Consider the following 15,821-nt stretch of genomic DNA (forward strand, 5'->3'; position numbering starts at 1 on the left):
TTAAATCCACAGAGCCAACTGATAATCTCTAATCATGCGGTTCAAACTCTTCAGTTTCTCACATTCCACAGAGTGAGGGGAGGAGGGGGGGGGGGGGGGCAACAACGAGAACAAGGGAGTGTGAGGTTGTACTATGGACTTGGAAACCTGCCTATAAAAAGCTGTTGAAACAAATGATTATACCTAAGTGTCGCTCGATCTCGCTTTGCTCCGATCTCTGCACTCTCAGAAGAAAAGTTTCCTAGTCATGACTTTAGGAAAGGTATCCAATGGCAACAGTGTCGAGCTGGTGGAGGGCATCAAAAATATCGGTTTTCAGGGGGATGGCGAGGCGGAAGATGCCACGAGAGCCCGAACCGAGAACAAGGATTCAGAAGTGGACTTGTCATCGGATGGTGCCTATACCCAAATCAAGCCGTACGCAGGAATGCCCAAAGACGTTCTGCTACTGTATTCTCGCCAAGCATGTTACCGGGTTCCAAGAGAAATTCTGTTCTGGCTTACGATCCTGTGCACGTTGACTTTGGTGGCGCTAACCATCACGGTGATAGCCCTTTCGCCGCGCTGTCTAAGCTGGTGGCAATCATCTCCTGTGTACCAGATCTACCCGCGTTCCTTCAAGGACTCCAACGGCGATGGCGTAGGAGACCTGAAAGGTTTGATCAAATAATACAGTGCATGGCATTTCTGTGACAAATACCATTTGTCTTCTATTTTTCAGATTGTGTCCATATTATGCTTTAAAACCAAAATTTACCTTCCTTTCATATGGGCAACCATGCTATAAATGATACCTTAATGTCCACATCAATATGGGATTCGTGTTTGTCTACAGTCATAAACAGACTGCGCTCAGTATGCACAGTGAAGAAGAGCACAGTTTTCTCATGTTTAGGGGCCTTAAGATGGTGTCAAAGGGCAAGTTTCAATTGACAGTCCAGTAATGGTCTAAAGTGGGGGCTGAACAAATAGTTGTTCCGAAGGATGCTAACCTTTTTCCTACCTTCTTTCCAGGTATCACAGAGAAATTGCAACACTTGGTGGACCTGAACATTAAAGCTGTCTGGATCAGCCCCTTCTACAAATCCCCCATGATGGACTTTGGCTACGATGTGGAAGACTTCCTGTCTGTGGACCCTCTCTTTGGCACCATGCAAAACTTTGACGACCTCCTCAACAAAATGCATGACATGGGTGAGTCAAAGGCTACAGTTGACTATAAGGAGACATGCAAATCATTTGTGCAAGTCTGTTGGCATTCAAGGTTTTGTAGGCCCTGTCAACCTTTCAAGTTCAAGATTTAAGTTCATTGCCATTAACTACGGGTATAGTGACATTGGAATTCTTTGGTTCAGCTCTTGACAGTGTCTAAACCCATGACATATAACAAACATGTAACAATTCCCGCCTTCTCTTTCTCCACCTCCCCTCTTTCCAACACAGGTCTGAAGCTAATCATGGACTTCATCCCCAACCACACCAGCGACAAGCACCAGTGGTTCCAGAGGAGCCAGGCTAGAGAGGAGAAATATAAAGACTATTACATCTGGGTGGACTGTGACGGAATCACTCCCCCCAACAACTGGGTAAGGAGAAGAACGGATTCCAGAATGTTCAATCAGGAAGTTGATTGAGTGTAAATTCACAACTCAGACAAACAATTGTGTGTGAACGGATTCCAGAATGTTCAATCAGGAAGTTGATTGAGTGTAAATTCACAACTCAGACAAACAATTGTGTGTGTGTGTGTGTTGGGTGTGGGGGGCACATGCAACATGACATTCTGGGTGCATTTGAATGATTTTTGAACTTGGTTACCTGTTTGGCCGGTGTGTTTACCTGACCGTGGCCCCTTCCTGTCCCTGCAGGTGAGCATCTTTGGGAACTCTTCGTGGACGTACAACGAGGTCAGAGGTCAGTGCTTCTACCACCAGTTCCTCAAAGAGCAGCCAGACCTTAACTTCCGCAACCCGCAAGTCCGGAAAGAGATGATTGTAAGATACTGGTGTCACCTATGCCTTCGGTAACACACACAGACACACACTCAAGAAACAAACAATAGCTGGCACACATACAAACAAAACCATGGCGAGGCTGGAGAGAGGACCACTGCTACAGGCGATGATGGATAGACTGAGAGTCAAGAGAGAGAGAGAAAGAGAAAGAGAGAGAGAGAGAGATGAGAAGCCAGGGAGCGAGAGACCCGTTCTACTCCGGTTTCTCTTCTCATGCAGTTTGTATTACCTGGTTGGGCAGAGAGAAGGAGTGGGTGGGGGGGTGGGTGGCTTGTCTGTCTACGGACGCTGCCTGGTGTCTCACACATTTCACAGAGAATCCTTTATACCCAAGTAGCTGGCATGGAGGCTTGGCCTGGCTCTCTGCCCAGAACTGCAGAGGTTCCAGCCCCACCTAACACCTCCTGATAAACCCTTCTCCCTTCACTCACCCGCATCCAGCTGGTCTCTCTCTCTCTCTGCTGGTCTCCAAGGCTGGTCTCACATGCAGTAACTACTCGATGTTCATCTGGACCATTTCAATATACAGTAAATTCATAAAAGTTATAGAGAAGCTCTGGTAGAAACCAGAGCAAAACAGGTGAATGATGAAATCTTGGTGTCCCTGAATAGGTGCTAATCAGATAAGGGTATGTAAACAATGTCATTTTTTTTACTCATGTCTAATAAAAAAAAAATCAGAAAAGGTTGCTGGTGTATGCACAGGGATCAAATTCAGTAAACAGACGCCTAATAGACAATACCAGGTGTTACAGTCATGTGTTGCTAGGGTTGCTGTTGATATTGGTTGATGTTTGATACCTTTGTCTTGATGGCTAGGTTACACATTATCCCTGAGTCGTTAATCTGGTTGTCAAGCATTTACAACTGGACACCCAGAGCCCAAAGTGCAGGGGAAGGACCTGTCTAAAGTGGCTGCATGTGGTTGTTGGAGATATACAGTAGATGAGAGTTGGTGGACATTGAGATTATATCTGTAGTTAGAACAGATTGTTCTGCTTAAAAAGCGGTTGTATTGTTTCACCTACAAATTCATATAATATGTTGCCAAAACAAAAGCCAAACGCAGTGTGGCAGTGATCCTTCGCAAGCTTAATCCATGTGTTATTATACGTGCTCAAGCCCTCTCTCTCTCTCTCTCTCTCTCTCTCTCTCTCTCTCTCTCTCTCTCTCTCTCTCTCTCTCTCTCTCTCTCTCTCTCACTCTCTCTGTCTCTCTCTCTCTGTCTCTGTATCTATTTCTCTATCTTCCTTAGGACATAATTCGTTTCTGGCTGGAGAAGGGAGTGGATGGGTTCCGCATGGATGCAGTCAAGCACATGCTGGAGGCCAAACACCTGAGGAGTGAACCCCAGGTCGATCCAAACCAACCTCCTGTGAGTGTCGCCTTTACTGATCTCTCCTCTACTGATCTCTCCTCTACTGATCACTCCTCTCCTGATCTGTCCTCTACTGATCTCTTCTCTACTGATCTCTCCTCTACTGATCTCTCCTCTCCTGATCTCTCTTCCACTGATTTCTCCTCTACTGATCTCTCCTCTCCTGATCTCTCCTCTCCTGATCTCTCCTCTACTGATCTCTCCTCTACTGATCTCTCCTCTTCACCCACCCTCTCTACTCTCCCTCTCCATCATCCATAACTCTACCACTGCTTGTGAAGAGCAGAAGTATTTCGTGGTCGTGATAGGTTCATAGGTAGTGAACCCTTGAGAGAAGAGGGAGAGGGGCGGGGCTTCTAACACACTCAAAGGGAAGGGATTACAGCTGGCATACTTCTGTGGATTTGTGTGTTACTGGGATTTTCCTAATGCTACCCAATTACACCCAGTCTGAGCCTTCTGAAGACGGGTCAGGGAGTGCATTGATACCACAGCCTCCTTCAGGGGAGGGTATAGCCCAGCGGGTAGAGCATTCAGAGGTCGCAGGTTCAATTCCCCCCCAACCCTTCTAAAGCGCTAAATAAATATATTATAAATAGTCTTTCTATCCCTCTCTCCATCTCTGTTCATTTTTTTATCTCTCTTTCCCTCTCCCCTCCCTTAGGAGACAGTGGACACAGAGTTTGAACTGCACCACGACTACACCACCACCCAGCTAGGTCTGCATGACATCATGAGGGACTGGAGGGCTGTGTTGGACCAGTTCAGCAGAGAGCCTGGGCGATACAGGTACTACAGACCACCCCCCCAGACAGCAGTCACGAGGGCTGAGACCAGGGCTGGTCTACTGTTATCGCCAGTATGTTAATGTACATTATCGCATAATACCAAGATGAAACAAGGGGGAGAAGGATCAAATCCACCATCTTGTCCTTGTTTTTGGTGCACCTGTGGAGAACTGAGACGACAGGTGTATTACTGGAGACTACACTATAGGGTTCTAGGGCTAAGGTATCGCTTATGATTTTGGATCTGTTTTGGTGTTTCCCTTGACAGGTTCATGGTCACAGAGTCGTATGACTATGAGGAGATAGATAAGACCATGATGTACTATGGGACGCCCCAGGTTAAGGAGGGGGACTTCCCCTTCAACTTCTACCTGTTAGATCTGCCCAAAAACATGTCCGGGAACTGGGTCCGAGACCTGGTGAACCTGTGGATGACCAACATGCCTGAGGGCAAGTGGCCAAACTGGGTGGTAAGTCAAGAGAGTTGTGTTGTAATGACTTCTTTTATGGTTGTCATATGACTCTTAAGGACCTGAAAGGCTCACATGCAGTTGAGAGGTGCTGACACGGACATTTAAATGTGACAAAGATAGCTCACTACTGAAATGTTGGTAGGTTTGGAGTTTATATTTTGCTTTGGAGTGTGAAGCACCTAAATAAAGTTTATTATTTATTTTATCTTAACCTTTCGTATATATGCAGTTTCATATTAGGAAGAATAACTCTTTTTGTGTTGTTCATTTTGGATAGCAAAGTGCCCTACTGAGCTCTGTGTTGGTCACCAGGTAGGGAACCACGACAAACCTCGTATAACTTCCAGCGCGGGACCGGGCTACATGCGTGTGATCAACATGCTTCTGCTGACTCTCCCGGGTACGCCCACCACATACTACGGAGAGGAGATCGGCATGGAGAATATCCAGGTCAACATCTCCGACATCAAGGACCCCTTCGGCAAATTTGACCCTGTAAGTTGGGGGTCAGACGCCTGACCGATTAGGGAATCGGGCTATTAATCAGATGGTTGCCGGTTCGATTCTCGGCCGTGAATAATGACGTTGTGTCCTTGGGCAAGGCACTTCACCCTACTTGCCTCGGAGGAATGTCCCTGTACTTACTGTAAGTCGCTCTGGATAAGAGCGTCTGCTAAATGACTAAAATGGGAAAGAGAAGTTAAAGTTATGTGAAGTAAGATCCTAATAATAGAAGCCTGACTTGGCAGTTGTGTTCTTTCTCCAGAACTCCACTCGTGATCCCAGCAGGTCCCCCATGCAGTGGGAGGAAGGCCTGAACGCAGGCTTCAGTGGCAGCCTTAACGGCACCTGGCTACCTCTCCACCCAGATTTCCAAACAGTCAACGTAAAGGTAACTTGTTGTTGTCGAAACTAGTTTTGTGGAAACCTTTCGATTTGTTCGTTTTTTGGCAACCTTTGGATTTGTTTTTGGAAAACCTTTTTTGAAAATATTTGTACTACTTTTAAAAACTTTTTCAACTTGAGTTAGGGTTTAAAAACTTTTTTCCTTTTAATATTTTTTCAAAATCTTTAAACTTTTTTATTACAACACTCACAGAACGAAAAAAACATTAAACAAAAATGCTTTAAGACATAATAACCATGCTAAGTCCTGTGACTCGTTGCTCCCTCCCCAGGCCCAGCAGATTGACCCAGGCTCGGTTATGTTCCAGTACAAGACCCTGAGCCGGCTCCGCCAGGCCCAGCTGCCGCTACATCGCGGCTGGATGTGCCACATCTGGAGCGACGCTAACGTCTTCGCCTTCCTGCGGGAGATCGACGGCCTGGGCCGAGCCTTCTTGGTCCTGCTTAACTTCGGGCAGGACACCGTGACGAACCTCTCTGCTGTCGCGGAGCTACCGGAACAGCTGACGGTGCACATGAGCACCGACCCCGCCAGCGATGGGAAGGTGGTGCGGAAGTCAAACATCGCCACGGCAGCGGGGGAGGGGCTTCTTTTGGAATACTCCACGCATGTCCGGTATAACCCCGCCCACCCGACACAGTGCTACGTGTCAGAGAAGACATGCTACCTGGGAGGGCTGGACCTGCTGTATAAGTGCTGACGGCCCTGACCCACGACCAGTCTGGATAAGAGCCTCTGTATAAGTGCTGACGGCCCTGACCCACGACCAGTCTGGATAAGAGCCTCTGTATAAGTGCTGACGGCCCTGACCCACGACCAGTCTGGATAAGAGCCTCTGCTAAATGACCGAATGTAATCTGCTGCTTACAATTAATCCATTTTATTTGTTGTTTTTGTTTTATGAAAAATATTTACAATAATCCAATACATCCGTATAAATAAATACATTTATTAAGCAATTGTACATAGTCTTGTGATGTCATTTTAATATTTACAACGTTGACACTTGTTAAGCTCCTAACTGTCACTATGCATTCCTGTCCCAAACAGTCTATCCAACCAAGGTAATGTGGCCAGTTGTGTAACATTGTTAGCGCCGGTCCTTAGCATCCTGCTACCTCCTCCTCTTCCTCTGAGGCTTCAGGTGATCCAGGCCCAGGCCGAGCTCAGCGTGGAGGAAGGCCAGCTGGCGGGCGCTCTGTTGGGGGAGAGAGGAGAGTCAGGACTAGGTCTTGAGGCTGGAGATGTTGTTACACAACCCCAATGTGGAGACGTCTTTACATAACACTACGACATGCTATATGACTGTAATATAGTCACTGGAGTCCATAGCTCACTATCTCTGATCTGTTTTTTATGAGTCCATAAAGTTAAATTATAGGGAATTGGTGTCATTTATATACAGCATGGCTGTAGTGTTGTAGGAGCCTGCTGTGTCATGGTTGGAGATAACAGTGATTCATGTCTGTTCTAGAGATGTAGTGGTTGAATCAGAACACAGGTGAAGTGGTGCTGAGGCCATGGGCTACGCCTAACATTGAAAACCATAGAAACTCACCAAATCGGGTAGAATGGAGAAGCAGTTTGAGAGACTAGATTTTGTAGTCTGCTCAGCAACATATGATGGCCGTTTTGTCTGAGAACTTTAACCCAGAGCCCTAGCAACAGTTTCTGACCCACCCCAAATCAGTGAAGAAAAGGACTAAAGCTTCACACATGCTTTCACAGGAGTGTCTGGAGGCTGGGTCCTGCCAGAGCAGGTGGACTGATACCTCAGCCAAGACAAGCTCATGGTCCTCGGGGCCAAAGTGGTCGTCCCCAGGCTGCAGGTCCAGAACCACAGTAGGAACCGGCTCGGGATCTGGAGACACAGAGACGACTCAGAGTTCGTGACCCAGCCTGCCAGCGGCGCTGCGTTGCAGCAGCCTAGCGTCTTTGGTTCAGTGCTAAAGGCTTCTTCTCCTCCTACGGGGATCCAAACTTCAGCAGAAGAACCGAGAGCAACTGTAATCCTCCGTCATCTCTCACTTATCTCTGCTCTCCAAGGCCTGCTCGCTCTACACTCATTCCCTCCCCCCCCCCTCATCACTCCCTTCGCCCCCCCTCCCCGTCTCTCCTTTCCCCTGCCTGTTATCTCTCTCCTCTCTCTCTCTCTCCCTTCCTCTCTCTCCCTCTCCCTCTCTCCCTCTCTCTCCTCTCTCTCCCTTCCTCTCTCTCCCCTCCTCTCTTTCCTGTCTCTGTGCAGTGTTTCACAAGGAGGGCCCTGACCTTGACAGATCCCTGTGCTGTGTTCCTTATCTCTCCGGCTGATACCCTATCTAACAAACATGCTAATGGGCCCAGCTGTGTGTGTGGGGGTGGGTGCCATCAGCACTTTATCGAAGACAGACGAGAAGGTAGAGATTAGCGACACTCGCTGTCTAAATGTGTGTGTGTGTGTGTGTGTGTGTGGTGGTGGGTGTGTTAAGAGACAAAGAGTGTGAAAGTGTGTTTGTGTAGGAGAAAGAGGGATACAGAGCCAATGTGTGAAACTGAGATTATAAAAGAGAATGTCTGTGTGTGTGTGAGAGAGAGTGAGAGGCAGTGCTCAAGCTCAAGTCTCTCACGGGAGGGGGGGGGGGGGGGGGGGGGGGGGGGGGGGGGGGGGGGGTGATAAGAGGTTGATTTGCTGACAGAGCCTCACAGAGAGAGAGAGAGATCCTGGCTACAAGGTGACCTGTGCTCTGCTCTGGATGTGGACTATCCCCACTCCCACCCATGATCCATCACCTGGGAGCTTCCTGAGATACACCTCGACCCCCACCAGGCCCCACCAGGCCCCACACCCCCCCACCAGGCCCCATACCCCCCCACCAGGCCCCACACCCCCCCACCAGGCCCCACCAGGCCCCACACCCCCCCCACCATCTGAAAACAAAGCTTTATGTTGTTTCTGGTAAGTCCAGCCATGACTTCTTTCTACGTTAGGTGGTGTCAGGGTTGTTTACCATGTTCGGGGTGGCAGCTGAGGTGTGTGTGTATGGCAGCCCTCAGTCGGTCCACGTATTGGTGCACCCCCGCCACGGGCACTCTGGAATCTTCCATGTAGGCTGTGATCAGCATGGACGGGTACCGCTGTCTCACACACACTCACACACACACACACACACACACACACACACACACACACACACACACACACACACACACACACACACACACACAACACACACACACACACACACACACACAAACACACACACACACACACAGTGTACTGTGAGCTTGGTATTCTGCTCCTGCTAGGTGTGACTGTCAGAGCGCCCCTCCCGGCAGGCACCCAGGCAGGGAGCTCACCTGGGGTGTGATGTTGTGGCTGGGGCAGTAGGAGGCGATGGCGTGCTGCAGGAGGGGCTCAGCCAGAGGGTCGCCCCACTCGCCCCTCTCCTCCACGGTCAGGGGCAGACCGGGGTCCTGCATGCTGCCTAGCACATCCAGGAATGGAGCCTGTTGGAGAGAGGGGAAAGAAAGAGGGAAGATAAGAGGAGAGAGATGGAGAGAGAGGGGAAAGAGAGGGAGAGAGAGAGGGGAGAGAGGGTTAGCCAAACAGCTGAGAGATTGGCTCTATGCCACACGCTAAAGAGAGAGGTAATATGATGTGCTAGTTTCACAGGTGTCTCTGTGTCTCTGGTCAGCATTGATCCCCCCCCCCCCCCCCCCCCTCACAGGGAACTTTCCAGGGTTGTCTCGTTTACACACAAACACGTGACAAACTACACGCCTTGGAAAGCAGGCCCTTCTTTGGCCTTGGCGTGAGAACAGAGCTCGACCCCCCCACTCTGTTCCACTGGAGTCTGTTTCCACTGTCTGTCTCTGTCCCTGAGTCTCTGAGGTGTGTGTAGTCAACAGGCCCATGGCTGAGCGAACTCACCTGCAGGGTGACTGCCCGGAGCAGGTGAGGGTGTTGGTTGCACAGCGCCCCCGCGAGGATGGCCCCGGCGCTGCGGGCGGTGAGGGCACAGAGACGGGGGCTGGAGACCCCCCGGTCAAACAGCAAGAGGATGCAGGCACACAAGTCCTCCACGCCCCTCTGCTTCCCCCCCAGACGACCCTGCCTGTGCCAGCCCAGACCACGCTCCCCGCCCCCCCTACCACCACACACACACACACACACACACACACACAAACATTGTGTTTGCACAGAAACGACAACAGTACACAAATGACCTGCATAGTGCAAAGGCTTCTGGGAGTTGTAGTCATCTACCTGACATGGCAGTAGGCCAGCGCCCAGCCCTGCTCCAGCAGGAGCCTCTTGTCTGGGCTGAAGTCCATGTTGAGGTGCTGGCCGTAGGCCCCGTACACGTGCACCAGGAGTGGCGCCCCCTTCAGGCCCTCCAGGGGAGCTGCGTGGAGGAGGGTGACAGGCACCATGGTCCCATCCTGGAGAGGAGGGGGGAGAGAGAGGGGGGCAAATAAACAGAACTGTAACCTTTAAGGTAAACATCCCCATGTCACTTTAGAACCCTGTCATGAAACCTGGCCTGGCTTACTGAGACCACGGGCCTGGAAGCTGAGCTGTCAACAGAGGCTTAGATGCACACACACACACACCTCAGATCAGTATCACTCTTCCCCCTTCGATATCCTTTTAGGGAGGCCTGTGTGTGACTGTGTGTGTGTAGGACGACTCGTCTCCTCCAGTTCCAGCCTACCTGGCTGGGGGCCTCCAGGCGTGTGGTGTGGTAGAGGTCCTGGGGGGCCCAGTCCTTCTCCTCCTCTCCCTGGATGAGGAGCCCCTCCCTGGGGGAGCACAGGTAAGGGACCGGGGGGTGGACCGGGGATGACAGGAGGAGATCCAAGTAACCGCTCTCCTTCAGACCGGCCCTCCTGGTGTCTATACTGCAGACCCAGTGGGGGAGCTGGGACACACACACAGACACATTAGACATGCGACATACAGAGGAAATAGGCAAACACACTGACAGGAAGACTTGGCGAGATAAACAGAGAAGTGACCCAGAGTAAGACCAGCAGTCTGACTCTGTCTCTCTGACCTGTACGCTGAGGCTGCTGGCTGGGCGGCCCAGCGGGACCAGCAGCAGAGCCAGCATGCCAGACGGCTCCCTGGTAACCAGCACACACTGGTCCACAACAACCTCCATGTCCCTGACAGCTGTCCCAGGCCCAGGGGTACACACCGGCACCCACTCCTCCATCGACGAGGACCGCAGAGGGGCGCGCAACACCTACACAGGAGGAAGAATGTTAAATCAGGTGTGTGTGTGTGTGTGTTGGAGTGTGTGATCAGTCTGCAAGCAAGCTACCTGGTACTCCTGACCTGGGCCGGTATTGGCCAGGATGATCAGCTGACCCAACGAGTGTTCTACGTGGTACAGGAGACCGGGGAGGCGGGGCTGCAGGAGGGCGGGGTCCGTCAGAGGCGTTGCCGTGTCAACGAGCCACACCTCTGAGCTCTGCTTGCTGCTGCAGTTGAGCGTGAGCAGCTTGCGGTCTCTCGATAGGCTGACCTCCACGAACACACTGGGGCCACAGGACCACGGGAGAGGTGAATACACCACACAGGTAAACAGACGGGGTAAGACTAAAGGAAAGGCAGTCTAATCTTAACCTATAGGGAGACAGCACGCCCACTGACAGGAAGTGATGCGTGTCAGCTTACTCAGGGTGTTCCTCCTTGTACACTAGCGTGGTCCTGGGCCCTGCGGCAGTCAGCTCCACACGATACACACGGCGACACTGGAGTCCCTCTTGACTGGTGTAGAACAGGACATCATCTGTGGCCCACTCTATACACACACACACCAGTAAGAGTGTGTGGTTCCATCACACAGGCAGCAGTAGCGGTACAGTAACAGGGACTTGAGCAGACCCTCACCGAAGCTGAAGACGTCCTCCAGGAGAAGTGCTGGCTCAGGGGGGTGCAGAGGAGACTTCCCCAGCCTCACCACCACACACCTGGCCTCCTCCCTCTGGGGGGTCTTCACTGTGGCAGCCAGCATCTTCTCCCCGGGGGACAGGCGGACCCTCTGGAGCCTCCAGGCCCCATCCAGAGAGGAGCCAAGCCCAAAACGCAGCACTTCCTCTGGGGAGGACTGACCTGCACACGGGGGGTCACAGTGGACTGTTTTCTTGAGGGTGTAACACGAGTGATTCATAAACTTTTTTAAGCAATGCTATCAATTGTGCTAACATTATTATTAGGTACATCTGGAAAAAAATGGGATTGTGTATGCATCGTAGCAACATGTGGGCCTACCATGTTTGATATCTATTCTGTAGATGCCTTCTGGTTCCAATGAATACACATGATTACGCCCATGGACCTGAGAAGAGCTAGGAATCAGTGATGTTACATCATAATCTTCCCTTCACTCATCATGCGCTACATCTTGACAGTCGCATTTAAGTCTAAATGACATCGCAATTACAGATGTAGTTGTGGTTATTGTTTACCGTCGTTTTTTGAGGAACGTCGGCGTACTTGGAATATATCGCTCTTAATCTTCTCTTGAAGTATCTCTCCAAGTCCCTGTATTTCTGGATATCAGACTTAAAAGGGCACTACGAAAAAAAAATGTTGTTGTTTTATATTTCATTCTGTAGGTTGGAGCAATATAGTTGTTGTAAACCGATGATTTAGTTCCTGTGTAACTATTTGAAGCTCAACGTTGTCTTTGTGTGTGAGTTAATAACCAAATTCCTAGAAAACACTCTTTAAGCCATCAAGTTACCAGTGATGTTGGGTTATCCGCACTCTTATCTTTAGTATCTAAGTTACATTACAAGTTTTGTAGGGAGGTAAGATATCCACTGAGCCGAGCCAGCCACATTATAGATGAATGCCATTAAGGAGCGAAGGTCCTGTGTCCGAGTTGGTCGAGAACGGCGCATACCCTTACCCCTGTGTAACAGCGGGCAGCTGATAAGCCAGTCCATGCTCTGGTTTTCCCGAGGAACAGCGGATGATATCGGACAAAAAACGTCAGAAGAATGTTCATTTTGAAGCACGTTTCTCTTGTAGCCTAGCCTAGTCATCTCTTCATATAAAGACTGACAATTCCAATATGAAAGCCTGTCCTTTTATAAATATCTAATTACTGTCATATTTCGTATCATTCCACTCATCGTTTGTGGTAACACCAAACAGCCACCTTCAACTTATTTCAACGTGCTTGTCAAAACAAAGATGTAGGGCGCTTTTTGATTGCGTAAGAATGGTCGGCTAGACATAAAAAATCAATCCCCGATCCGCCCCCAATGAGCTCGTAACCGTATACGGAGTTCGATTATGTTGGCAATGAATTGCAACGTCTCGAATAACAATAGTGTACGGAAGGAGCGTGCTTCTCCTAAGCAGATTCCAGCGGTATCAGATTCGAGTGATCCATTATTTTTCCTCTGCTGGATACACTTATTGTCTCTCATGTGACAACCGCTGCATCACTTTAATTATCAGGTAGTGGCCTTTGCACACTGTGAATTGCAAATTATAGATTTTTTTGAGTGTGCCAAAAGCTTTGAAGATAAAATGGAAAAGAAGGTGACAGATAGCAGAGACGAAGATCAACACCAACCGGCATCATCGTCTTCTACCAGAAAGGATGAACAAGAGACCACCACAAATCACCAACCCGACCGGGACACTCCAAGCTGTGGCACCGATGTTGCTCGTGCGAGATGGACTTTATTGCGACAGGTAATAACGCGCCGTCAAAACAAGGCAAGCCTCATCGATATTTGGCCTGTATGTTCCTACCGTTATCCATCTTTTACATTAACATTACATTTACTATAGTTTAATGGAAACCACCACACACTCATGCTTGTGATATAACGTGTACAAATCCAATTTTATGGTTGACCTTTATTCTGGGCACCAGCTAGCTTCTCGAAGAATTTTCCATATATGGGCAGCATTCCAATGACTCACTTGGCTGGAAAGGAAATTTCCCCCCGACCCCCCCGGCTCCCCTGCGACTTGACATATCCCCATACTACCGTCCTATGAACTGATATGCAAACTCATGACTTAATAAAAGGTATTTGCATATGCATATGGAACAGGCGTGACGCAACTTCTGACATTAACGGACATTTGAAGGACAATGTCAATATTAAATAATTAACTTTGTATTTGACAAGAGGGAAATGTAAGTTGTTCAAAGAGGTGTCCTGTGACAAGCTAAGAGTTACCCAAGGAACTGTGAAGATCAGTTTCAGGGGCAAGACAATGCAGTGTGATCAGATAGCCTTTTCCTTCCTCTTCTAAATACCCTTTGTATTGACAAGAAGTCCTATCCATGTCAGTCACTATGAGTTGGGTAGGCAGTTTAAGCTATGTTTGCCACCTTGACATGCCTGACCACTGCTCCTGGTTGACCTCAGACGAAGAACAACAGGGTGGGAGAACAGACACTCGAGCCAGTGTGTGTGTGTGTGTGTCACCGCATGATCAAGATGTTTCTTCTTCTCTTGTGTGGCTCAGGTGCTGAGACAGAAGCAGGTGGTCAGCTCTGAGGTCAAGCAGGTGTCGGTCCGCAGGTTCTCCACCTTTAACCTCTTCACCAGGACCACAAGCCGCATCCCTGACCCCCAGACAGGGACACACCCGACAGGGACCCACCTGCCTTCTGAGGACCAGTGGGTAGAATACAGAAGTGCCTCCTACCCTGAGTTCAGTGCCTTACTGAGGTGAGTCACACGCACACGCACACGCTCACTCACTCACTCACTCACTCACTCACTCACTCACTCACTCACTCACTCAATCACTCACTGACTCTCTCTCTCTCTCTCTCTCTCTCTCTCTCTCTCTCTCTCTCTCTCTCTCTCTCTCTCTCTCTCTCTCGCACACACACACACTAACATCAATGTTCCTCTCTTACTCTCTCTTGTTCCTCCTCTTACTCTCTCTTGTTCTTCCTCTTTTCCTCAGAGACAACCTCGGGCCCATCAGAGTGGATGAGGTCCTCACCAGTTTTGATAACACCGGAAATGTCTGTAAGTGCATCTCTTCAATGTCTTACAATGTGTGAGTGTGTGTGTGTGTGTGTATACCCACTGTATACGCCTCTATTGGACTGTTTTTATCCCACTTATATTGAGCCATTCAGTCTCTCCGAGAGAGAAAGAAAAGGTTATTTCTACCTGCTTTGCAAATGGGAAAATACCTCTAATGTGATGGATTTAACATAGTCCTTTCATGCGGCACAATTCTCTTTTGTTAAACCGGAAGTCGCCAGAAAACAGATCAAACACGTTTCTAAGGAGACTAGAAGAGGGGACAAAGGTCAACGTTTACCGGTGTCAGCCGTTGTCACGGTGACCGAAACAAGTGTGTCTTCAGTTGCCACGGGGACGGCCTCTTTAGTTCCTCTAATGTAAGGCTGCTGATTGGTCATTCATAGAGTAGGAGTGTCACAGAGGCATCCCCCGGAAAGAAACAGAAAACCCTGTGTGTGTTGTCATTCTCCACTAGCAGGCAGCACTGTGGAGCCAACCAGCCTGGCTCCAGCAGGATTTCATATCGTTTCAGGTACAATGAGCTTTTTCTCAAGCCTGCCTGGATAGGAGGCAGGAGGGGGTTTGTCTCTCCACACAAACAGGGTTTTCCCCTTATTGGTTTACATCACTGGTTTGTGACATTGTAACACAAAGGTTGGATTTTAAACAAAAGTCAGCCTAATTGTATTACACCTCGTCTAGAGGCTAAAGGGATTTCTTCTTGGATATTTGATGAAGTCATGTTTGATGATTAGCCGAGCCCTCCTCAGAGCCTCGCTCCTGGGTGACAGCGTCACGGCTGCTCAGGCGTCACGGCTGGGGTCCCAGTTGAGGTCGAGGCCACCGCTGGCTCTGAACCAGCTCTGAGCGGCCTCACAGCATTATTAGGGTAGATCATGACCCGGCTGGTCATCTCCGTCTGAAAAGCTAATCCTCATAACGATGGAAGCATGTATCCAGAAATAAGTCGTTTCTCCTCAGCCTAAAGACCGGCCCAGTGGGTCTCCAGACTCCTGCAGGCACAGCCCAGCTCAATAGAAGTATTAGCATTAGCACTGGAAAGCCTAGTTGGTTTATAATTGAGGATATACCTAACACCAAGGCCTCCCCCCCCCCCCCGCATCGGTTTTGTAAGGAATGTAAGGGTCCAGATATGAGTCTGACCTGACCTCCAGCTAACTAGCCCCTGTTGACCCGGGTTCCATGACCCCAGTCAGGTGACCTTAAGGAAGCAACAGGCTTCTCGTAGCTCCC

General features: G+C 49.5%; 3 protein-coding genes across 4 annotated transcripts; 2 read left to right on the forward strand and 1 right to left on the reverse strand.

Moving 5' to 3' along the window:
* The first annotated feature begins 115 nt into the window (after positions 1-115).
* Positions 116-6,382, forward strand: slc3a1 (solute carrier family 3 member 1). Of its 2 annotated transcripts, XM_047029970.1 has the most exons (11): positions 116-656; positions 1,015-1,194; positions 1,444-1,586; positions 1,869-1,994; positions 3,271-3,390; positions 4,058-4,182; positions 4,450-4,651; positions 4,967-5,149; positions 5,421-5,546; positions 5,833-6,254; positions 6,305-6,382. In XM_047029970.1, exons 1-11 carry the CDS (start codon positions 248-250, stop codon positions 6,309-6,311), a joined length of 2,043 nt encoding a protein of 680 aa, XP_046885926.1. In that variant the 5' UTR covers positions 116-247; the 3' UTR covers positions 6,312-6,382. The 2 variants fall into 2 exon arrangements, with proteins under 2 accessions (XP_046885926.1, XP_046885925.1); XM_047029969.1 differs by having other exon boundaries at positions 5,833-6,327.
* Positions 6,383-6,425: 43 nt separating this feature from the next.
* On the reverse strand, positions 6,426-12,756 carry prepl (prolyl endopeptidase like). Its single transcript, XM_047029968.1, has 14 exons — positions 12,464-12,756; positions 12,018-12,125; positions 11,821-11,887; positions 11,440-11,661; positions 11,224-11,350; positions 10,868-11,084; positions 10,598-10,789; positions 10,256-10,462; positions 9,808-9,983; positions 9,472-9,688; positions 8,898-9,047; positions 8,549-8,675; positions 7,334-7,422; positions 6,426-6,759 (listed from the first exon to the last, which is right to left on the reverse strand). Exons 1-14 carry the CDS (start codon positions 12,560-12,562, stop codon positions 6,676-6,678), a joined length of 2,082 nt encoding a protein of 693 aa, XP_046885924.1. The 5' UTR covers positions 12,563-12,756; the 3' UTR covers positions 6,426-6,675.
* Positions 12,757-12,890: 134 nt separating this feature from the next.
* camkmt (calmodulin-lysine N-methyltransferase) lies at positions 12,891-15,140 on the forward strand. Its single transcript, XM_047029721.1, has 3 exons — positions 12,891-13,260; positions 14,050-14,255; positions 14,500-15,140. The coding sequence occupies exons 1-3, from the start codon at positions 13,093-13,095 to the stop codon at positions 14,597-14,599; spliced, it is 474 nt and encodes a 157-aa protein (XP_046885677.1). The 5' UTR covers positions 12,891-13,092; the 3' UTR covers positions 14,600-15,140.
* The last annotated feature ends 681 nt before the right edge of the window (positions 15,141-15,821 follow it).

This window comes from Hypomesus transpacificus, chromosome 11 (genome assembly GCF_021917145.1).
Source record: "Hypomesus transpacificus isolate Combined female chromosome 11, fHypTra1, whole genome shotgun sequence".
In the NCBI taxonomy this organism is placed as follows: Eukaryota; Metazoa; Chordata; class Actinopteri; order Osmeriformes; family Osmeridae; genus Hypomesus; species Hypomesus transpacificus.

Bases quoted from the DNA above. Each gene is read 5' to 3' on its own strand.
- camkmt (XM_047029721.1), top strand. From the start codon at position 13,093: ATGGAAAAGAAGGTGACAGATAGCAGAGACGAAGATCAACACCAACCG. The intron at 13,261-14,049 runs GTAATAACGCGC...TGTGTGGCTCAG, and splicing joins GATGGACTTTATTGCGACAG to GTGCTGAGACAGAAGCAGGT. The intron at 14,256-14,499 runs GTGAGTCACACG...TCTTTTCCTCAG, and splicing joins GAGTTCAGTGCCTTACTGAG to AGACAACCTCGGGCCCATCA.
- slc3a1 (XM_047029970.1), top strand. From the start codon at position 248: ATGACTTTAGGAAAGGTATCCAATGGCAACAGTGTCGAGCTGGTGGAG. The intron at 3,391-4,057 runs GTGAGTGTCGCC...CCCCTCCCTTAG, and splicing joins TCGATCCAAACCAACCTCCT to GAGACAGTGGACACAGAGTT. The intron at 4,652-4,966 runs GTAAGTCAAGAG...GTTGGTCACCAG, and splicing joins GCAAGTGGCCAAACTGGGTG to GTAGGGAACCACGACAAACC.
- prepl (XM_047029968.1), bottom strand. From the start codon at position 12,562: ATGAACATTCTTCTGACGTTTTTTGTCCGATATCATCCGCTGTTCCTC. The intron at 11,888-12,017 runs GTAAACAATAAC...AGCTCTTCTCAG, and splicing joins ACGTTCCTCAAAAAACGACG to GTCCATGGGCGTAATCATGT. The intron at 9,048-9,471 runs GTGAGTTCGCTC...TCTCTCCAACAG, and splicing joins TCCGGGCAGTCACCCTGCAG to GCTCCATTCCTGGATGTGCT.